This window comes from Scardinius erythrophthalmus (assembly GCF_964197995.2).
Source record: "Scardinius erythrophthalmus genome assembly, chromosome: 16".
Classification (NCBI taxonomy): domain Eukaryota; kingdom Metazoa; phylum Chordata; class Actinopteri; order Cypriniformes; family Leuciscidae; genus Scardinius; species Scardinius erythrophthalmus.
The window spans coordinates 5079627-5103963 of record NC_138236.1 but is presented as its reverse complement, the minus strand read 5'-3'; the positions used below and the strand labels follow the sequence as shown (position 1 = coordinate 5103963).

The 24337-nt window shown below is 35.5% G+C and overlaps 1 protein-coding gene across 1 annotated transcript; it reads right to left on the bottom strand.

Moving 5' to 3' along the window:
- Positions 1 to 2425: 2425 nt before the first annotated feature.
- xrcc1 (X-ray repair complementing defective repair in Chinese hamster cells 1) lies at positions 2426 to 24207 on the bottom strand. Its single transcript, XM_081389838.1, has 18 exons — positions 24098 to 24207; positions 23150 to 23239; positions 22672 to 22764; positions 22366 to 22473; positions 20141 to 20299; positions 19957 to 20034; positions 19751 to 19874; positions 17409 to 17506; positions 15925 to 16081; positions 14497 to 14734; positions 14267 to 14383; positions 9893 to 9971; positions 9544 to 9634; positions 6077 to 6119; positions 5362 to 5501; positions 5179 to 5269; positions 4985 to 5060; positions 2426 to 3646 (listed from the first exon to the last, which is right to left on the bottom strand). Exons 2-18 carry the CDS (start codon positions 23198 to 23200, stop codon positions 3539 to 3541), a joined length of 1851 nt encoding a protein of 616 aa, XP_081245964.1. The 5' UTR covers positions 23201 to 23239; positions 24098 to 24207; the 3' UTR covers positions 2426 to 3538.
- Positions 24208 to 24337: the final 130 nt, after the last annotated feature.

Below are 24337 nucleotides of genomic sequence, written 5' to 3'. Positions count from 1 at the left end.
AAATGAATCGCAGGCAAAAATTTTGACTTTGTTTTTAATACACTGCATGTTTTACTAACTTTTTTCTTTCGCTTATCTGTAGGCCTACTTACAATACCCTTGCAGAGTTTTAATTTACGCTTCTGAAGTTTTCGTTTAAGCTCCCTGAGTTTTCGTTCGCCATTCTGGCACATAACTATCGTGGGGGCGGGGCTAACAGCGGTGTGTTCTCATTGACTACTGAGTTTTTGATTGACAGATTCTTGACCTGGGAGTGAAGACTTCAGTGTTGTGTTTACATGTGAGGTCTGTAAGCGGCTTCCTATTTCATTTTAGTTAAATAAAGTTAGGAGTTTTGTTTTTTAACTTTATCTGTATTTATCTACTGCTACACTATACATGGTTGAGATGAGTTCCTAGAAATAGCACAGATAATATCATCATTATCATCAGTCGTCATTATCAGGGTAATGGAGATGCTGGAGAGTAAGTCAGTAATTTGTTTTTGTTAAAAAGGTGCAGAGGTATTTGAGAGGTACTCATTGAGAGCCCACAACATTATACAGCAGTGTTGACTTTATTTAGTCCAATCATTACACAACCTTATCTGCATACAATTACACAGTCTTTCTTCGATTACACAACGTTTGCTTTTCCATAGGTACAAAACCTAAGAATATAAGGCTGTTCAGTAATTAATAATAGAATTCTTATCATGTGTGACATTTTTAATAACTTTTATCTAGTTTTATTTGGTAGCCTGAAAATTCTTTTCAAACAGGCGAAAGAAAAAAAGAGAAAACAGTGAGTAAAACATGCAGTGTATTAAAAACAAAGTCAAATGTTTGCCTGCAATTTATTTTTTTCTGGTTTCAAAGACGTTTTAATAAGTTTCAATTTATATTTTCATTCTTTTCTTGAAAAGTTACGTCCAATTTTAAAGGCATAAAAATAATCCCATAGAGTTGACAAAACATATATTACGCTCGAAAGATGAAGACTTGAGTGAAGGAAAAGAAAGAAATTCAACAAAAAATACTATGAGGGCAAAAAGATCCAAGTCAAGACACAAGGACACAAGTGAAAGATGGAGACTGACGGCTTCCTTTATGATGTTATCCATCTCAATTTATTTGTATCGTTTCTATGTCATGTTGATTTGTACTTTATTGTAAAGCGACCTTGAGTTTTCTGAAAGGCGCTATATAAAATAAACGTACTATTTATTATTTAGTGAGGGACAGAAATGAGACTCATTCAATTAAAAGAAGAAAAGACTCAAAGGACTCAAGGTAATAAGACAGTCGAATTCAGAATTCTGTTTGATGAATCTCAGCTGACACAAAAAAGCCTAATATGAGGTTTTCTGGGACAGACACCGAACTAGTTAAGGATGGTTTTAAAATGACTTTAAACCAGCTAAGATCAGCAGCAAACAATTTCCATTTGCACTTCATGAACATTTTTTTTCTTATGTGAAGAACGTTGAAAAATCTAATGGACACTTTTCCACTAAAGTAACTTTTGTGGAAAGGTTCTGTGAATGTTTAAAGGAGAACTCCGGTCAATTTTAACATTAAGCTCATTTTTTTGTACATTTGGAGTGCTGTCAATACAGAGAACAACGACAAAAATCGGTGTTGCCTACACCGTGTAATTCTATTTTTAAAATTTGCACCCTGTTGACTTCAATAGGGCAAGTTTTAAACCTGCTTTTAGCCTCTTAACATCCTTGATGTGTCATTACAAGTGCACAGGTCATGTGAGTGATTCCTTGAGAGTGATCACGGGTGAATCTGACTGCAGTAGATGTGAAAGATATGAATAAAAATGATGTTAATTCAGCCAGCGCTCATACCTGTATTTACATCCTGTTTTCGGTCGAAGTCCATAGTAATCGATTGTTGAGTTCACCCGCATAGGTTTAGTTACCTATGATCACGCGCGTGAACTCGACAATCGATTACTATGGACTTCGACCGAAAACAGGAAGTAAACACAGGTATGTGCACTGGCTGAAATAACATCATTTTTATTCATATCTTTCACATCTACTGCAGTCAGATTCACCGTGTTAACTCTAAAGGAATCACTCACATGACCTGTGCACTTGTAATGACACATCAAGGATGTTAAGAGGCTAAAAGCTGGTTTAAAACTTGCCCTATTGAAGTCAACAGGGTGCAAATTTTAAAAATAGAATAACACGGTGTAGGCAACACCGATTTTTGTCGTTGTTCTCTGTATTGACAGCACTCCAAATGTACAAAAAAAATGAGCTTAATGTTAAAATTGACCGGAGTTCTCCTTTAAGGATCTTCATGGGACGATCAATGCCAATAACCTTTATTATTAGGAGTGTATCAAGCTTATTATTTCTATCTAAATTATTAGACATAAATAATTAGTCAATAGTGCACAAATGTTTCTAATAAGACCCTCAACTGATTTGTACAGTGGTTTATGTGCATATTGTACTTTACAAAGATAAATATCTAACTAGTAAAATATATTAGAGCAGAGCCAACCTAGAAAAACATGAAATCACTCAATATAAAAATCTTCCAAACAACAAAAGAGACAGAAGGCAGCGGTGGCCCGCAAGATAAACAACTATTTTCTATATTTATTCTGCAACTGCTTCAAACCGGAACTTCAAAATATTAATTACATTATTAAACAAAAACAAAATAGATACAAATTGAGACACACATTAAAGGGAATCGAAAATAAAATGCATTTAAAAAACAAAAACAAACATTAAAACTATGAGAGTTCACATCATAAAGTGTTCTCCAATAAATGTAACAAAACAGTGTTTTTACAGCAATATTTATTTCATGTGCTTTTTTTTCTTAAATATGGTTGTTTGAATTTTCATCAAAGGTCTCTAAACATAAGCAATATTATTGTAATATTAATTCTGAAGACCACACCTACAGATGTTTAAAAAAAAAATCATCCTATTTTAAGCGAAGCAATGAGGGCAACATATATGAATTTGGATCAGCTAATCAATAATTGACCATAAATGTGAACATTCATATTAAATGAGTATAAATCTGCATAAGTCAGATTCAAAAGGGACTTCAGGTTCAGTCTTTAGTAATTAAAATTTAACACCTAATAAACAGCTTTCTGGATGGTTGATAAAACGGATCATGAATATGGATCAGAGTCTTTCATCTCTGGGTTGGCATCTGCCATTAGTCTGTTTTTTTTTCAACATCAAAACAAAGACCTATAACAGATAGAGCCCATTAAAGTTCATTCCCAAAAATGATACATAATTTACTCATTCATATGTCCTTCCAAATCTGTATGACTTTCTTGCATGGGACAGAAAAGATGTTTAACAAAGTCTCTTTGCGAAACAAAAAAGATGAACAGAGATCGAGAGAAAGTCATATAGGTTTGGAACGACATGAGAGTGAGTAAACGATGATAAACGTTTCATTTATGAGTTGAACTGTTTCCCCAAGACAACCAAGGTCTACTCAGGTCAAGCCTGGGATTGATGGACATGCTCTCAAAGAGCAGGACGCCGATTAAAGATCTCTTAAGGGACTACAGTGTAGGGCTGGTACGGTAACATCTTCTGCCTGTCATTGATGGCGAAAATCCAGGAAGGCTTCACAAAGCTCAGACTTCCATTTTCCATCAAAGCCTATAAAAAGACAGAACAGAGAGTAAAAGAGGATGAAAAGGAAGAAAGGACCTTGACTCGAGACATTGAAAGAGTTGCGAGAACAGAGGGTTTTAATTTCTATGAGAACATCACATGAATGACTGGTTGAACAGAAACAGATCTGCATGTGTTGTGGGTCAAAACTTTCTCAAAGCCATTCAAATGCAGTCAAATCCTTTAAAGCATGAATATATGAAAAGGCCTGGGTGGAGAGACAATCTCTTGCAAAGCCTGACTAGCCTATGAAGCCACTTGTTACTGATGTTTGCCAAGTCAAGCCAAAGAGACCAATGAATTTAATACAAAAAAAATCAATGGACGTTTCCAGTCATTTTTTATATTGGTTCTTTAAATAATTTTACAGTCACAAAGGGCAATTTGCAGTAGAAAAATGTACATACAGCATAGAAAATTTAAATTTTCTTGACAACTTCATGTATGTAACACTTTGAAATATATACCAAAGACACCATTATGCTATTGAACTGAAAGCGTAACTCTGACCAAAATGCAACCTAGGGTCTTTTTGTGAATCTACCCGAGGCAAACTTTTGTGTGAAAGCATAATTAGAATGGAAACGCCACTTTTAAGTTTGACCGTATTTTAGTTTTCGGTAAAATTGCCTTTTGAACGGGAGTGCATGGGGCACGACTATGATAGCATCAAAAATCACTATTTTTAAAACACTAAGAAGGCCCGACACAACATGAAACTTTGCTGGAAGTATCACCAGAGGCTCTACACATGAACTCGAGCATTGAGAACATTGTTTGTGTACACAGAGTTTACTAAAAAGAAAGGTTTTGAACAACTCACTGTGTTTCCATCACAGTCAAAAATAGTTGATCTCCGAATGCGTATGAACTGACTCTTTTAGTATTGCTTCTTATATGAGGATCCTTTTTCAAATACAAGGTCGATATTGATTTTCACTAACGACAAAACAACAAATTATCCGTGAATTTATATGGAACTAAGCTTTAGGAGCTTTCCATCTTTACTCTCCTCCCTGTTATGTTGCATTCGGAGATCGACTATTTTTGACTGTCAAAAAGACCCTAGGTTGCATTTTGGCGAGAGTTACCCTTGATTGAATCAACACTGAACTGAAAAATGACACTTATCTTTTTAAAGCTGCTTTACAGTAGAATTTGAATTTGTCTCATATTTGATGGTTTGATTCTGTTATTGTCCTGTTTATTACCGTTGAAGGTGCTTTGAAACAATTTATACTGTATAAAGCCCTATAGAAATAAAGGTGACTTGACACCACCAGGTGACTTGTTCTGCTTCAAAAAGAAATAAGGAAGACTCACATCCTCAAAAGATTCGTCCCATCCCTCGCTGGTGATGACAAACTGGACCTTCTCGCTCATATAGTCTTCAACAGCTCTGAGGAATCAAACAGATCAGATCATTTCATCGGTCACGCTCCTCCTACAGCCTCTCAGAAGAGCTGCTTACAGACGCTTTACGCTCGTGCTCTAATCTGAGAACACGTCTGTCTCACCCGTTAAAGGCGATGATGTAGCGCTGAAGTTGCCTTTTCTGGTTGTCAGGGAACTTGCCGTAGAGATAGAAGCGCTTCCCTTTTAGGAAGTCTGAAGGAGCAAAAATAAAGATCATTCAATAAAGAGATGCTGTTGTTGATACTCATGACTTCTTCGTCAAGGTGAACCAGGAGGCGTCAGACCTGGCAGTTCAGGGATGGGTTTATCCTCCTCTTCCTCAACATCCGTGTTCTCATCTGTAGAGCCGCCGTACAGATCTTCATCTTTCACCTTTCCTGGGCTCTCCTTTGCTGCTTTTTTCTTCCTGCTCTCCATCTCCACCCTAAAACAGCCGAACACAGGAGCATCTTGAGCAACTTTTTGACAGTCATAGGTGGTGTCCAACATAAATGTGAGGTCTTTTGTCTGATAGGTGGCACATATGATACGGCACAACGGTACAAATGTTTTAACCAGTGAAGATTCTGCTGTCAGTTATAATGCATCATCAAATTAGCCAAAATATTTAATATATTTATATATATTTTAATATTTTAAAATAATATTTTTTTTTGTGGAAAGCATTTAATGATGCATTAAATTGATCAAAAGTGACAGAAAACACATTTATTGTATCACTGATTCCATTAAAATGTGAAGCTGCACAACTGTTTAACACTGATAATAATAAGAAATGTGAATGATTTCTGAAGGATCATGTGACACTGAAGACTGGAGTAATGATGCTGAAAATTCAGCTTTGCAACACAGAAATAAATTATATTTTAAAACATATTCCGATTGAAATCAGCAAACTAAATGCATTTCACAAAAAACACAGTTTTTACTGTATTTTTAATAAAATGCAGACAATCCTACTGACCCAAACATTTGACATATAGTGTATGTAAAATTTACCTGTTCAGTTCATCTTCAGTGTCCATGTCAGACGCGTCATCCTCTGTGAGGGGACGTACAACATCAAAAAACATTAATCAGGAAGAGTAGACGTTATGTCTAAAATTTGCACAAATTCACAGTATTATTTTTAATAATCATGCAGTAAGCCTATTTTGGATAGTCCAGAAAATGAAATGCTTTACAAATGAAAGATCATTTTCTAAGTAAGACTTTACAATATGGTTCATTTTGTTAACATTAGTTAACTACAATAGACTAACAATGAAAAAAAACTTTAAAAGCATTTTTTAATCTTAGTTAATTTATAAATACGTTATTAAAATAACATTGTATCTGTTAATACGGTATTATTTAATGGACCCGAGCAATGAAGAGTTGTGTTTTTATTAACTAAAATTAACAAAGATTACACAGTAACAAATGTATTGCTCATTGTTAGCGCATTAACTAATGTTAACTAGTGGTACCTTATTTTAAAGAGTTATTTTTTTACTCCTTTTTTTTTTTTTTTTTTTTTTTTTTAACTTGATAGAAAAAGCAAAACAAATGAATATCAGTGTAAAAACAGATTCACATTATAAAACATTTGAGACTGAAACACTAATAAAACACATTATTGTGGCTAAAAGCATTTCCTCGTATCGACTTGTTTGTAACTGTGCTGGTATATCCAGCTGTGGTATAAATGCTAGTTCAAAATCTCTCCCTGCTGAAACATCTGCATCATTTGCATAGTATGCCGTCCAACCACTCAGCCCTAATGATGTTCATGAAAATGGACAATGATTCACCATTTTCTTCTCTCATAGGTTTTAAGTTGCATGAACATGAAGAGCGAGGTTTGCTAACGCCAGCTCATGCAGCCCCTCAATTTACATAGAAATGAGAAACATGCCCAAGTCTCCTCTCTGCGAATGCTCCGGGCAAGTGTCTGAAACGCACTTCCAGCCTCTCCAATCCTACTGCTCTCTTCTGGCCCTCCATTTTTTTATTTTCCCTGATTGATTGGAGTGCTGCTTTACACGCACTTCATTAACCCGGCCTCTCCCCGTCCCGGAGTGACGGGCCCCACGGCAAACAGGTTGACATATTAACGATTTTCGAAGAGGGCATGAGCCTCAGGGCATGCATGTAGCTGACACGCGCTGTTCTACCATGTTTGGGCAGCTGAGCTTCTGAAAACGAGGTAGACGGCAGCATCATTAAACCTTTTAAAATGACCATTATTGATTTTGATGGAGGAGCACGGTGACGCATCATTGCTGTGAACGAACAAATCAAACGCCTTCTCTTGTACATTCCTGCAGCATCTTACACTGATTCTGCTTAAAAAAGGCCAGAACGTGTAAGGTCATGTAGGCGTTCAAATGCCCCTCGTTTATTAGGGTGAAAGGTCATTAGCGGTTTAAGCAAAGGGAAATAAAAGCAACTACATTATCACCCATTACCCTGACTTGTATGTAAATTACTTTATTGACGTCATGTTTGTTTTTTCAGTGCATTGTGCACATCTGTTTTGGTTTTTATATCAAAAGTGGAGAACAGATTTGCTACAGTGCAGCTTTCTTGACTTGTGTGTAAACCAGTGCTGTTGTTGTTAAAGGGATACTCCACTTTTTTTGGAAATAGGCTCATTTTACAACTCCCCCAGAGTTAAACAGTTGAGTTTTACCGTTTTCGAATCCATTCAGCGAACTCCTGGTCTGGCGGTACCACTTTTAGCATAGCATAGCTTAGCATACATCATTGATTTGGACAGGACCATTAGCATCTCTCTCAAAAAAATGACCAAAGAGTTTCGATATTTTTCCTATTTAAAACTTGACTCTTTTGTAGTTACATCGTGTACTAAGACCGACGGAAAATGAAAAGTTGCGATTTTCTAGGCTGATATGGCTAGGAACTATACTCTCATTCCTGCGTAATAATCAAGAAACTTTGCTGCCGTACCATGAGTCCAGCAGGCGTAATGATATGACGCAGCGCCTGAAAATAGTTCTAATAGGTTAGACAAACTTAGTCCAGGTCACGTTGAAAGTTACTGAGCTGGGGACTATTTTCAGGCGCTGCGTTTTATCATTACGCTTGCTGGACTCATGGTACGGCAGCAAAGTTTCTTGATTATTACGCAGGAATGAGAGTATAGTTCCTAGCCATATCAGCCTAGAAAATCGCAACTTTACATTTTCCGTCGGTCTTAGTGCACGATTTAACTACAGAAGAGTCAAGTTTTAAATAGGAAAAATATCGAAACTCTTTGGTCATTTTTTTGAGAGAGATGCTAATGGTCTTGTCCGATTCAATGATCTATGCTAAGCTATGCTATGCTAAAAGTGGTACCGCCAGACCCGGAGATTGGCTGAATGGATTCGAAAACGGTAAAACTCAACTGTTTAACTCTGTGGGAGTTAAAAAGTGGAGTATCCCTTTAAAGGGTTAGTTCATCCGAAAATTTAATTAAGAGAGCTAAATTAATGAATGAAATCTGAGAGCTTTCTGTCCCTCCATTGACAGCTACGCAACTACACTTAAAAAAGTTAATGTAGAGATTGTAAAACTAACCCAAATGAATTAATCGGTTTAGTCCACATTTTTTGAAGAGAATCGATTGCTTTAAATGAAAAGATTGAATTTAGGCTTTTAGACTAAGAACCAATGAGGTTCATTCTCGTGTTACGCAGCACGTTCGAGCTTCTGCAAGAACCAATGAGGTTTTTTCTCACGCGTTAAGCAAATACGGTTGAGCTTCTGTTTATGCTTGCTGATCAATGTTTATATGTGAATAAAAGCCTAAATTAAATCTGTTCATCCACTTGGACAGTCACCTCTGATAACTGATCACTCTAAATTGTAATGCAGACATGCATTTTCTATAAAGCTGCTTGTATGTATTGTGAAAAACGATATACAAGTAAGTCTGCATTGAATTAAAATGAGAAAAGTACATTTCGAACCAGTCACTCTTCAACTACCAATTTAGAGGAGTTCTACAGATTTGTATGAAATCTCTCGAGCTGCAATAATGACATGGACATCCATCAAAGCAGACACACACACACACACACACACACACACACACACACACACACACACACACGCACACACACACGCACACACACACACACGCACCTAATCGAACTGATCCTGTAAAACCAGTTGCGGAAACCAATTCCAAAACCCATAATACTGTAAAGTCAACAAGATATGCCATTCACAACCCATTTTACTTTTCAGCATTTTCAAGTATAACAGGATATTCAATGTGTTGTGACTTGTTGCACTACACATATTTTTGTCCAATCAAAAGCTCTCTATAATAAGAATGTCCCTCCCCTTGCATCAGACTAGAATGCAGTAGACTTTTGTTTTCAATGTGAAATAAGCACAAGACAACAACAAAAAAAAGACTTTCATGTTGACTTTCTATTGTACTCAATTTTATCTCTATTTTATTCTGTCTTTACCTGGGCCTTCTGCATCCGTTGAGCCACCATACTCATCTTCCTCCTTAATCGGCTGCTTTTTTGGGGTCACATGCCTCTTTTCTGGTGTTTTCTAGGGAGGCATGAGAAAAACGATGCTTATGCAATTGGTTTCGGATTAATGTCACTGATGTGTTTCCTGCTCTCGAGTCAATGATGCATGTCGCAAAGTCAACAAATCTGAGGAGGATGTCTCTATGGCAACAGCACGCCGCACCAAGGTTATGTTGCTCTTTTTATTCACACATAAAGACCATAATGGGAGGACCGCATTAAGACGGGATTTAATGTTTCTTAAGACATGATTTATAAAACATATAAAAGCAATTACCGTTTTCTGCGTTTCCTCCTCACTCTCATCCTGTTCTGCCTCACTCTCTGAACTGGACTCGGCTCCATCCATGAGATACCTGAAAAACACAATGAGAAACAGCAGACGGAGTTTTACTGGAACTGGATGGGAATGTCTGCTGTCCAAACATCAAGTACAGAAGCTGAAATAAGTTTGAATATTTTACTAGGGAAAGTAAACAGGACTGTGATGGTAAAAAAATCCTTAATCACAATCACATCACTACCGAGAGATACACAAGCAAATCAGACCTGGTATTTATTTTATTTATTACATTTTGCACATTTGCTCCATTAAAGGAATAATCCATCCAAAAAAGAAATTTGAAGAGTTCAGATGCAAAAGCCTCTAAGTGCCATCTGAAATTTTCTTCTAGAATGATCATTTTTATCAAGCTTGTATATTTAAATTCAGTAATTTCACTTAAATGGCAATAAATTACCTATTAATTGTCATTTAAGTGAAATTACTTAACTTAAATATGCAAGCTTTATAAAAATTATCATTCTAGAAGAAAATTTCAGATGGCACTTAGAGGCTTTTGCATCTGAACTCTTCATTTGTCATAATTTGTTCTTCTTCACATTGTTTCAAATGTGCATGACTTTCTATTGTGAAACACAAAAGGAGATGTTTAGCAGAATGTCCAGAGTGCTCTTTTCCAATCAAAATTTCAAAAAGCGTCGTAACATTATTATAGCATATTAGTCATATGGACTATTGTTAAAAGTTACATAATTTATTACACAGTCCATTGCAGTATAAATCAGAATCCACTTTCTTTATTGATAAAAGCGGCTTGGGGATTCTGCCCAACATCTCATCTTGGTTCATGGAAAAGGATACAATAATTAGATCAACTGTAAAAAATTTCAACCAAAGTTTAAGTTTTAGGTGAAATATTCCTTTAAACTGTACATGAAGAACATAAGCAATTATCGTCTACACTCAAGTAGATGTGTTTTTATCTCAGTTTTCGGAATAAGCTTCTGTGAGCAGGATAGAAACACGCTTCTTCCTGCACTTCCCATTCCACCTGTATCACTGCTGGAAAACAAAAACAAACAAAAAAACAGGTTTGTGCAAGGACACACAACCGAGCTGATCTGTGTTCGATAGCATGAGAGATGTGCATGGACAGATATACACCCTCCTCATCTTCAAAGGAAGTGGCTACTTTAATTACCCATGGCAGATGCAGCTTTTAAATACAGAATACATAATCTGAGGTGGGCACTCAAAGCAGACACAATGGAGAGCCGGGCACAGAAGAACACAGCTGCCTCCCGCAAAACCAATCGACGATAACAGACGAGACGACTGCTAAATGAATAAACACACACAAAGCACACTCTGCGCTGGACTTAACACTAGCCTTTTATCAAGCAGCATTTATGATAATCACTCAGATTGGGCAATATGCAACATGGCAAAAAAAATCTCAGTATATTACAGCTGTTTGACAATCTTATACACACACACACATCAAATATATATAGGGCTGTCAAATCAATTAATCACATCTAATATAAAAGTTACACACACACATACAGTATATGTATGCATATATATATATGTGTGTGTGTGTGTGTGTGTGTGTGTGTGTGTGTGTAAATGTATATGTACCACACATATACAAACACACATATATATATTGTTAGAGGCACTTAATCATGATTAATCGAGTTGACAGCAGTAAATAGTTTGCAAGTATATATATTATTACAACTTTTATTTCAGTTTTAGTAATTTTACTACATTAAGTTAAAGTACTTGTGCTAAATCAGAGGATGCACCAGTGAAGTAGATTCAAAATATTAAAACGTAAGTAATAAAATACCATCAAAACCTGATACAAATAATCAAAGCATGTTTTTCACTAAATTCTATTTAATAGTATTTATATATGTGCACCAGTATAACAATACATAAATAAATGATAAACTGCAATATTTACCAACAATACCAGTAATATTTTGCATTTATCTCCATCTATCATGAAAAATTAAAACTGCATTACATAAATTATTGCAATATTGATAGTGTTGCATACTTTTATATTCAAAATAATTGTGAATATTTGATAGGGACCAGTACTACTAGTGCACACTGACTAGCCAACAAATGCAGCGGTTCATTTATTTAATTGCCTGAACACAACCATGGCTGTTTTTTGGTTTGTCATCTTTAGCTTTTTCAACACAAGCTCGCCGGAGCACAAATGCCACACAACAGAGGGAATGTCAAATCTGAAAAAACATGATTTGTATGATCATCCACAAATAATCATTAATCTGCAGCGATCAAATCTTCAGCAGCAGTGTTTCAAAAGACATTGGACCTTGTGTGCCCTTTGCTATGAGAGTAACTTTAGTAACCAAGTCATTCATTATTCAGGACACTTTTTGCTTCACATCGCTGCACGCTTTGAACGGACTGCACAATCAGAGGGGTCGTTAAAGAGACCATCACTGTCTGTAAAGTAATGAGCTGCACATCATCAGAGCTTGTGCATCTCGCTTGAGTCAGTATCTGGGCCAGATCGATTGGTGTACTATAGTCCAGTTCCCCATGGGTAATTTAGGAGGTTCTTGCACAATACAGTCATAATTTAGCTTTCTGCACTCGCTGTGAGAAAAACTGGTCTAACACTGAACATTCAGTCCACCTCATTCATGTCTGAATCTGCGTTATTTTAATATTATTTACATACTAGTATAATAGTAGTATTTATTAGCCTAATAATTAATCATTTAACTAATACTTTATTTTTGAATTAGCTTTTATATTCATATTTTCATTTTGCTACTGTATGTGCATTTGCTACTTTGTTTTAAATATTTCTCTTCACCTTTCATATTAACTTTTGTTATTCAGTCAGTTGCCATTATACAACATTTCTAATTTTAGTCTTAAGATTTTAATTTAATATTAATATTTTATTTTATCTCAGCTTATTTCAAATAAACCAAAAAAAAACAACAACTTAATTTTACTAGTTTTAGTAAACAACAACAGCACTGGTCCGAATGATGTCTTCACAAGCAATAGCGAGCCATTTAAAGGTGCTGTATGTGACAATTTCACTCTACTAAAGCATAAAAATACCATAATATGTTTGCATATATCGAGGAAACATGCTAAGTTCACATACACGTTTCTCTGAAAAACACTAGGCCCACTCATGACCATAAGCAACAGTAAATAAGTGGGTTTTAAGCAGAGATTTAAAATCAATGTATGTTGGTGCAGTCTTTACGTAAAATGGCAGATTGTTCCAAAGTTGTGGAACGGCCACTGAAAAGGCATGATCTCCTTTCAGTCAGCTGTAGACTACTGGATGGCCTACGTTTTCTAAAAGCATTATTGTGGGATAAAAGGAGATCAGAGATGTATGGAGGAGCCAGTCCATGCAATCCCTAATAAGCAAAGAATAGTGCTTTGAACTCAATTCGATGTTTAACTGGAAGCCCATGGAGAGAGAACAATACTGGCGAAATATGTTCACTTTTCCTTGTTCCTGTCAACAATCTTGCAGCAGCATTTTGAACTAGTTGAAGACGTGACAATAAGGCCTGTGAGACACCCAAGTATAGTGCATTGCAGTAGTCTTGATGAAATAAAAGCATGCATCACAGACTCCATGTCCCTGGGTGATAAAAATGCCTAAATTTTCGCAATATTCTTTAACTGATGAAAGCAATTTGACAATTTAAAAATGTCACAAGTAACAGAAATAAGCACAAATGTCAGAGCATGTCAGAACACCTCCAGGGCCCAGAAAACAGCACAGACCCCAGAGGATTAAAGGTGCAGACTGTAAGAATGACAACTAGTGGTCGTTCCTGTTGCGTGTGCTCAAACTGGCGACCAGTGTGAGCGCTGTCGAGTCTGAGGAGCAGGTGGCGGGAGAAACGGCGATCTCTGATATTTTGAATTGGCTGCAGTACCCATTTCGACCACTAGCTGTCATTCTTACAGACTGCACCTTTAAAGTGTAAGTTGCAGGTTAACCACCACAACCAATTAATGTGTAAATTAAGTGCTCAATATGTATATATGTAAACATTTCTATCTTAAAACCACTAAAAAGTACCAAGTTTTCATATTATATTCAGCATTTTGGTATGAAAAACATACAAAACAGTGGTGGGCGGTTCTTATCTTTATGTTTATTGCATTTTCTTTGTGAAAAATTTTACCTGCAACTTACACTTTAAACATGTAGTGCAAAATTAGAAAAATTAATATTCACTATAGCAAATGTTCCATGATCTGACCTCACATCTGTTGACTGCTACTAATAAATGACAAAAAAAAAACTAAAAGTTCTCTGACTCAATGCGTTCTCACCGTTTGAAGGAAATCTTCTGCTTTGTTTTGTGACAGTCCATCACCCACTCTTTCCTGACGATAATGCCTCCGGCTGCTTTCACCTGACTGTACTTGGGCGTGTTGGCAAACGCACAGCTGCAGGAGAGAGAGACAAAAAGCTCTGAACAACAAGCACGAGGCGTCTCTGAATGCTGACACATATCATGAGGCTCTGAACACTTCATGACACTAATGCATGGGCTCCTTACATGAGGTGTGTGGAGTCTGAAGTCCAGTCGGGTTTGTATCGGCCTCCCATGGCCAGGGCTTTGTCCCGCAGCTCTCCGCGGAAGGGGTTCTGGAAGCCACTCAGGACAAAGACAACTCCCTCCAAGATGCGGTTGAAAGCAACCGGTTCTGATGACTTGGGCTTAGGTTTGGGTTTTGGCTTGGGCTCGGGCTCTGGCTTGGATTTAGGACTCTCTCTCTTGTCTGATGTCTTTTGGCCTGGAGAAGAATTCAAGATTTGACACCATCGAGAATTCAGTTTGTGCAGTGGCTATTAAAAAGGAAGCCTCGAGATGACTTAAAAGTAGATAAAACAAACATTTAAATAACTACTAAAACAACAAAAAAATATCTATTTCATGCATGGTTAACACAATAATGTTCTATTTGTTAGTTAACTAATAGTTAACTTCATTAGTAAACACAAACTAAAAATGAAAAATACTTCTAAAGCATGCATTAACTGATAATTTCAACATTTATAAATAGATTATTAAAATCAAAAGTTTTCTGTTAATATTATTTAATGGACTTGACATGAACTAACAATGAACAGTAGTATTTGTTTACATTAATAAAGAAGATTAATTAATTAAAATACTAACAAATGTATGGCTCACTGTTAGCATTACCCATATATTTATATATTATAGCACAGCCCTGCATTTTGAAAAAAAAAATTCAACTGATTTGCAAAAGGCCGAACCTTAAAATAGAAAAATGTCATGAATGTAAAAAAAAAATCAGCTGAAAACTGATTGAATAGTTGTAACCTGGCTCAGAGGAATGTCTTTGTGGCATTTCTGTTGATTAAGGGATAATACAAGGCTTCTTCACCACACAAATGGTTGTAGAAAACAAAAATGCTACAAATGCACATCATGTTTTGTGAAAAAGTATGACATGCTATTTTGTAATCGACACCCAAAAATTAGTAGGAAACAAGTATTGGATTTGATTCAGCAAATATGATGCAAATAAAGATTTAATATATCTTTCTTATTTTAATTCAATTTGATTTTTTTGTCTTTGAATAAACAGGATTCTCCGAGTCTTGAAAAACCAGGATATATGAGGAAGACTCATTTTAAAAGTGTGATTTTTAGCCCTGGAAAAGTCATGGAAATCAATAAAATCTTAAAGCATTTTTATAATTGGAAATTTTTAGATTTTATATACAATAAACCAAAAAAAAATAAAATAATCCTGATTCAGTAAAACCAGGAATGACTGGAAAAGTCATGGCGAATCATTGGTTTAAAAGAGCAAAATGCCTGAAGAACATTCAGCTTTTTAAAACTTCAATTCAGAAATTTGTTTTAATTATTATTTTATCCCTGGACACTCCTAGTTTCTGAGAACCATTGACTTCATGTGTTCAATGAATATTACATAATCTTGTTATTTACCTGTGGAGATGGGACTTGCAGTTGCACTGGTTCTTGCTTTAGATTTTGGAGTGGCAGAGTTTGGTTCAGCAGAGGCAGATGAAGTGGGCTTTTTGGGCGGTGGACCGGTGGCTTCCAGACGCTCTTTACTGAACTCGAACTTCCTCTTCACAGGAGCCTTTAAAATACACATCAAGCAGTGGTTCTCTAAGAACAGACTTTCTTTTACTCTGACGTGCTCTTTGGAGCTTGACAAGTACAATCACCATCCTCTCAACCATCATTCATACAGGTTTGAAACAACATGAGGGCAGAAAATAAAATGTTTTATTTTTGAGAGAACTGTTTCTTTAAAGTTTTTTCTAAACAAAAAAATGACATTCAAACACTTAAAGTCAGCATGAAACGGAAGTTGTGATCGTCTTTTCTTCCCTATTGTGAGGTATATCGGAGTGAAACAGCTTCTCGGTTCAGATAAAAATGTAAGGCGGGGCTTGATTTTGCCCTCGGGGAATTGATTGGATGGTTGTGGTTTGCTATTGGTAGATCTCATGTGAGTGACAGGTTTCCCCCGCCCTCACGCCAATAAACATCATCAGAGAAGAGAAGACCTTTCAAGTGGGAGGGGAAGTTATTTTGATTAAAGATTATGAGGCACATGAATTTAAATACATAATGATGTGCATGGATCAATTATTTTTAATAAATAATAATATGCAATATTCCATAAAAAACAAGAATAATCAATTTCGATTTCATGGTGACTTTAATATTTTCGAAGGGGAGTGTTTGATAAGCGCTGATGTCCTACAGCAGGGGGACCATCTTGATCTCAGATCCTGCTGAGATTCAGTTTTTCCAGTTCCAGTTATTATAAGGATATAATTCTGGAACGCTATAAAAGGTCAATAATCCATTGCAGGCGACCACAAAATATCTGCCACTTCAGCACAAAGACAATAGCGTCAGGAACTGTGTTCGCATCGGAGAGATGATTTATGGGGACCATAAGTGGAGCAGCTAATTTAATAAGGAAGTAAAATGCGCTACTCATTAGTTAGAGGACAGGAATACAGTTATATAGGGCTTGTTATATAAGACTCCACACCTGAAGAGAGAAACACTGTGGTGTTCAAAGGTTTATGGTTGGTGAGATATGTTAATGTTTTTGAGAGAAGTCTCTTACGTTCACTCAAGCTCTTTACTTGATCAAAAATAGAGTAAAATCAGTAATATGTGAAATATAAAAACAAATTAAAATTGATACTTTTTTAAAATGTAATTTATTCCTGTGAAATTTCAGCATCATTACTCCAGTCCTCAGTGTCACATGATCCTTCAGAAATCATTCTAATATGCTGGTTTGCTATTATGCTGAATAGAAACATTTCTTATTATTATCATTGTTGAAAACAGTTGTGCTGCTTCATATTTACATACAGTTGTCACACAACTAACTCGCTCCATCCCTAGTTTTGATCTGATCTGAACATACGGGTCAGTACCTGTTGTGTGCTGGTGCTGCAAGAAGACGACTGTGTGGACGAACCCTCGGATTTCAGAGCAGCGGTGGCGTAACTCAACCTGTCATTCTGAGGAGACACTGATAGAAACAAACAGGTAATAATGATTCTGTGATTACTACATTTACTTCTGCGCACTTCTGCGTACACATGACCCAAAACGAACATTCACCATGCATGGATAAAAATCTGTCTTGGAAGGAAATCCAAAATTATGTTATTATGAACAGTAACATTCAATATACCTGAATATTGGACCATTTGCACACAATATAATACAATAATGCCATGATTTGATTTTAAACACAATACTGATCTTGATACAATACTCTCAAGATACTTTAAAAAAAGATAAAATAGAGCTAAAGATCATTAAAAAAATTAAAGAGATATATACAACTATAAACTATATATAAAACTTCTTTTTCTTTTTTTTTGAGTCAGACTATATAAAGATTTATAAAGGTTTAAATATTGTATTTTATTAAATAATGTATTTTATTTTTAATTTATTATTAATAATTAATAAACATGGAATCTCAAATGTATGCTTTGATGTCTGGGTTTTGATGCTAAATTAAATCTGTCTAAACTTTCCTTTTGGGTGAGTTATACATGATACATAGTTGCATTTTTATTTTGCAATATATTTTGACAAGATATATTGTTACACCTCCAAAATATGCCAGCTAGGCCTGTCATGATTATTGATTAATTGATTATTGATCACGGTTATTTGATCAAATCGCAATTATTTGAAATGACTGCATCAATTGTGCAGTTTCAGTTTAATTTAAAATCACATTTTTCCATCTAAATAAGGGAAATTTAAGCATTTAACCATAAAGTGCGCAATATCGTGTCTCCTATCCTCCATGTATCATGTCTCAGACTGCATAATATACAATAATAATTTGATTTAATTTTTTTTTTTTTTTTACAGCATTTAAAGGAGAACTCCGGTCAATTTTAACATTGAGCTCATTTTTTTGTACATTTGGAGTGCTGTCAATACAGAGAACAACGACAAAAATCGGTGTTGCCTACACCGAGTTATTCTATTTTTAAAATTTGCACCCTATTGACTTCAATGGGGCAAGTAGTAAGCCTGCTTTTTAGCCTCTTAACATCCTTGATGTGTCATTACATGTGCACAGAAAATGTGAGTGATTCCTTCCGAGTGAACACGGGTGAATCTGACTGCAGTAGATGTTAGAGATATTAATAAAAATGAAGTTAATTCAGCCAGCGCTCATACCTCTGTTTACATCCTGTTTTCGGTGGAAGGCCATAGTAATCGATTGTCGAGTTCACGCGTGTGATCATAGGCACTAAACCTATGCGCGTGAACTCGACAATCGATTACTATGGCCTTCCACCGAAAACAGGATGTAAACAGAGGTATGAGCGCTGGCTGAAATAACATAATTTTTATTAATATCTCTAACATCTACTGCAGTCAGATTCACCCGTGTTCACTCGGAAGGAATCACTCACATTTTCTGTGCACTTGTAATGACACTTAAAGGATGTTAAGAGGCTAAAAAGCAGGCTTACTACTTGCCCCATTGAAGTCAATAGGGTGCAAATTTTAAAAATAGAATAACACGGTGTAGGCAACACCGATTTTTGTCGTTGTTCTCTGTATTGACAGCACTCCAAATGTACCAAAAAATGAGCTCAATGTTAAAATTGACCGGAGTTCTCCTTTAAGTAAATCATATGGGACTACTTATAATAACTTTTATTATTATATTATATGTGATTCAAAGTAAAACTATAGTCGATCTCTAAATGCGAATGAACTGACTCTGAATTTTAGTATTGTTTCTTATATGAGGATCCTTTTTCAAATACAAGGTCAATATTGATTTTCACGAACAACAAAACAACAAATTATCCGTGAATTTATATGGAACTAAGCTTTAGGAGCTTTCCATCTTTATTCTCCTCCCTGTTACGTTGCATTCGGAGATTGACTATTTTTTTAATCTTTCTTTTTTTAGTAAACTCTGTGTACACAAACAATGTTCTCAATGCTCGAGTTCATGTGTAGAGCCCCAGGTGATACTTCGAGCAAAGTTTCATGTTGTGTCGGGCCTTCTTAGTGTTTTAAAAATAGCGATTTTGATGCTATTATAGAAGTGCCTCAAGCACTCCCATTCAAAAGGCAATTTGACCGAAAATGAAAATACGGTCAATCTTAAGTGGCGTTTCCTTTCTAATTATGCTTTTAAACGAAAGTTTGCCTCGGACAGATTAACAAAAAGACCCTAGGTTGCATTTTGGCGAGAGTTACGCTTTAATACTGTAATATGCATTACCTTTCAGTCCTGTGCTGGATTTAGCAGTGCTCTCTCTGCTAAAGAACAGACTTCCCGGCTGGATATTTGAACCAGAAGAAGGGGATTCGTCTTTAACACGGAACTGACCCAGTTTAGTTAGTTTCTGTCAGGAAGAGAGACAAAAGATTTCAAGAACCGTCAAACAGCAGGACACTGAACACGAGCTGTGGAGGAACAGCACTCACCGGTGGAGTCGTGATGGGAACATCATTTCCGTCTGGAGGAGAATGCAGCTTGATAAAGGTGATTCCATATGCTATTGCCTACACACAAACAGAGAACAAAAGGCTCACGATTCACACTCTTACTGTCGTGTCAGGGGCATTCATGTTTGAATTAACATGAGAGAAAACAATGTTCAGTGTTCACCTTGCTGTAAGGCTGACTGCATACAATCTTCACGCAGTCCCACTTCTCCTGAGCCGTGGCCTTCACCAGCTGGTTGGGTCCAAAGAAGCGCACTCGGTTTGTGTTTGTGCCGTTTCGGCTCTCTGTGGGTGACATGAAGGACGACGTGACCAACAGAACCTACAACAGATCGCAAGAAAGACACATTAACACCAGCAGCCTTGAAAATGACACGTTCTTCAGAATCAGAATCAGTTTTATACCTTAGGTGGGATTAAAAGATTAGTTCACTTCAGAATTTAAATTTCCTGATAATTTACTCTCCCCCACGTCATCCAAGATGTTCATGTCTTTCTTTCTTCAGTCAAAAAGAAAGCAAGGTTTTTGAGGAAAACATTCCAGGATTTTTTTCCATATAGTTGACTTCAGAGGGTACACTAGTTTGAAGGTCCAAATCTCAGTTTCACTGCAGCTTCAAAGGGCTTGACACGATCCCAGCCGAGGAATAAGGGTCTTATCTAGCCAAACGTTCGGCCATTTCAAAATAAACAAACAAACAAACAAACAAACATATATATATATGCTCGTCTTACACTAGCTCTGCGATGCGCTACACATTACGTAATCACGTTGAACAGTCACGCGTGATCCGGTTCAAAAAGGCGATCTCTCATTTTCTCCTCCAACTTTAAAATTGTCTGACATCCTTCCTTTACATTTTATTATTTAGTTATTTTGTAAATGGCGTTTGACTTAGTCTTTGCACATCCGCTTTGTAAACACTAGGTCGGTACTTCTGCCTATGTCACGCGTAACCTTAAACATGATTACGTAATACGTGGCCCATTGCAGGCAGGGCTAAAAAGGACATAAACGTTGTTTTTCTTTTTTTAATGACAGATTGTTTGGCTAGATAAGACCCTCATTCCTTGGCTGGGATCCTGTAGAGCCCTTTGAAGCTGCACTGAAACTGTTGTACCCCAATGAAGTCCACTATATGGAGAAAAATCCTGGATTTCTTTTCGACTGAACGACGTGGGGGGTGAGTAAATTATCAGGAAATTTTCATTCTGAAGTGAACTAATCCTTTAAGGAAACAAGAAACATAACTTTACAAGATATAGAATGTTAAAAAAATAAATAGATATACAAAAATATTTTACTATTATAGTTAACTAAAACCAATAAAATGTTACTTGATCTAAAATAAACGTTAACTGAAATAAAATAATATATTAAAATTTAAACTAGTTAGTTGGCAAGAAAATATTAGGATAAAAGCATCGGCTGTATGAATACATGTAATGTAAATTTAAATTACAAATGCCTTTGCTGGTATATTTTAGGGGTGTACAAATATTGTGTCAAGTTATATTGCAAAACAAAAATGCAACAATATATTTGTGTGTATATTTCACCCAAAATGTAAGATTAGTCAGATTTAATTTAGCATTTAAATATTGTAATGGTGCATCAAATAAGACAAACCCAGAAGGTCACAAATTTGAGGTTGAAATAAAATACAATATTAAAAACGTTTTAAATGTATATAGTCTGGGACAGAGTCCCAAGCATAAGCATCCTCTGTTTTTTTTTTTTTTTTTTTTACACAGCCTAAAAAAAGTAAAAACTAAAATATTAATAAAATCTATACTAGTCAATAATACTAAAATAACACTGACCACTAAAAGATGTAATTTACATGTGTGTGTAGGAGAGTATTGTCTATGCAGCTATTATGTTGAATGTGTTGGTAATTGTAAGAGCAAAAAATAATGGGTGTCACAAATAAATATATATGAATTATACATATTGTGCTCACTAGGTGATCTACTATGCGAGAGCGTTAGGCATTCATAATTGAGATGGAAAAGTTTTTTATTGAAAGATTTTTTTTTCTTTACAAAATGTTACTATATTATCACCTATACAATATATAACTTTATCCGCATTACATACAGTACACTCTTGTCAAGAAATATATACTATACAGCAAATCTCAACTGCTTGATTGTTTATATTGTCACAAAATATAAACTATATTATCGTCCAGCTCTAATCTGCTAAATACAACTATTAGGTATGATGATATTAAGATATTATAAACATAAAAAAATTCCTATAAAGCTAATTTGAAGTAATGTGAATTATCTGAACTTAACTTGATAATAAATAAATGAATGTATTCTAAGATAATGCCATTTAAACTGTTTGATGCTTTTAAAGCTTGTAACTTTAAGACGCACCTCAAAGTCTTGATCTTTGACTGATGTGGAGTGTCCAACAAGGACCTCAATGAAAGCAGAGCCTTCATTTCCAATGTCTATGCTGTGAATTTGCTCTTCCTTTTCCAACTGGAGAAACAACAGAGACAAAAATGTAATTTAAAAAAAATATTAAAATAAGTGCAGGTGATGTTCAGTTCTTATCTTAGAAATAAATATTATTTCTATAAATATTATTTATTAAATAAATGTTTATTTTGAATAATAAATAATTCAAAATATTAATAAACAGAATATTAACATATTAATATAACAGAAAAGTCATACTTGAAGAATGACTGAAACTTGCTTCTCTCCAGGTCTTGCAGCTTTCCATTTTCTGTACGTGTCAGAGCTCAAGAGATTGTCTGCCTTGTGAGTCTGTGCAGAAGGATTGAACAAGTCTCATCAATAACAACACTTTTATTTGGTCATTTACACCATGTTATTAGACTAGCTTCATTCTTCCTCGTCTTGTGAGAGTGTTTAGATGTTTTAAAAGTCTTGCATTTAACCTTCAGTATTAAAAACAGAGTTTTTCATTTCTGTGAATCATTTCAAATGATCCGTTTCAATAGACTTCTCTCTGTCCTCACATACAGAGTCTTCTCTTGTTAATAGATTAGTGTAAGTTGATTTTAAAGTGGCCTTGGGCTTTTGGAAAGCCACAAAATCTTATTACTGTGATTAAATATGAAAGTTCTTACATAAAAATCAATATAAAAAAAAAAGGTTAAAGGTATAAATATAGACAGTGTATACTTACATTGTCCTCACTGCTGCAAGACACGACATGCTTAAGTTTGATTTCAGGCATGTTCGTCAAATTAAACACTCGTCTCTGGTCTCATAAAATCTGAAAACAATGTACAACAAAGGAGGACTTCATTAATAATGAACATAATAAATGTAAGTGAAAGTTTAAAGATGCAGTAGACTTGCATGACCTATAATAAACTTGAATTTATTGTTTCTGTTTCTGTATTTATTCTGAGAAATGAATTGTTGAGATTTTTTTCACCACCTTTCCAGTTGTTTGAGATTGCTGGATTAGATTTCTTTCTTTCTTTTAAATCATTCAGACTGATTCGCTAATGAAGCAAAGATTGATCACAAATCAGACATCAAATCATGTCTAGCAAGCAGTTTTTAATCTACAAAAGAGTGATATATAGGCTAAATATTGTGGTAACTATGGTCAGATATTAAACTAAGACAAAAAAGTGACAATAACAGCATTCATTTTTAAGAATATGAGCATTTCTGTTCACATTTTGCTGTACGATTTATTTCATTAGTCTACTCAAATATTTGAGTGTTTTGGCCTCATAAAAATACAAATTTATTTAAGAGATCAACTCAATCATTATCTAAACGAGACAGTCTTGAAAACATTTAATGTCTAGCAACATATTAATATGTTTTGTTTACACTGAGTGGCTGTCATTCATAAATACGAGACTAAGTGCGTCATCAGCTCACATCTGGACCAAATGATTGTCAACAGTGTCTCTGGTGTAGTTTAGCTAGTATTCGACCATTAAAGCGACTAGTTAAGTTAACTAGCATGCTTCATAAATTCACAGCGCCCTGTTAGCGAACAATGGAGCTGCATTACAGCGGTCATTAAAGCGACAGAAACAGGGCTGAAAACATTCAGACACTCAATTGAATTAAATCAAGAACACTGAACCGAAGTCTAAAGTCTACAGACCTCAGTTATGTGGCTTAATGTAGCTTGTGTGGAGACTGTTTCACGAACACTCACGCATACAAACTCCCTCTCAATTCACAACACGTGACATCACTTCCGCCGAGCGCCGTATCACAGGCAGAGCGACGCTTCATAGGAAATCAGTGGTAAAGATGGTAAAATAAAGGTCCGTTTTAATTGCAAAACATTCAGAAAATAAATAAATATGGAAGTTATCAAAAAATCCAAACTAAAACGACC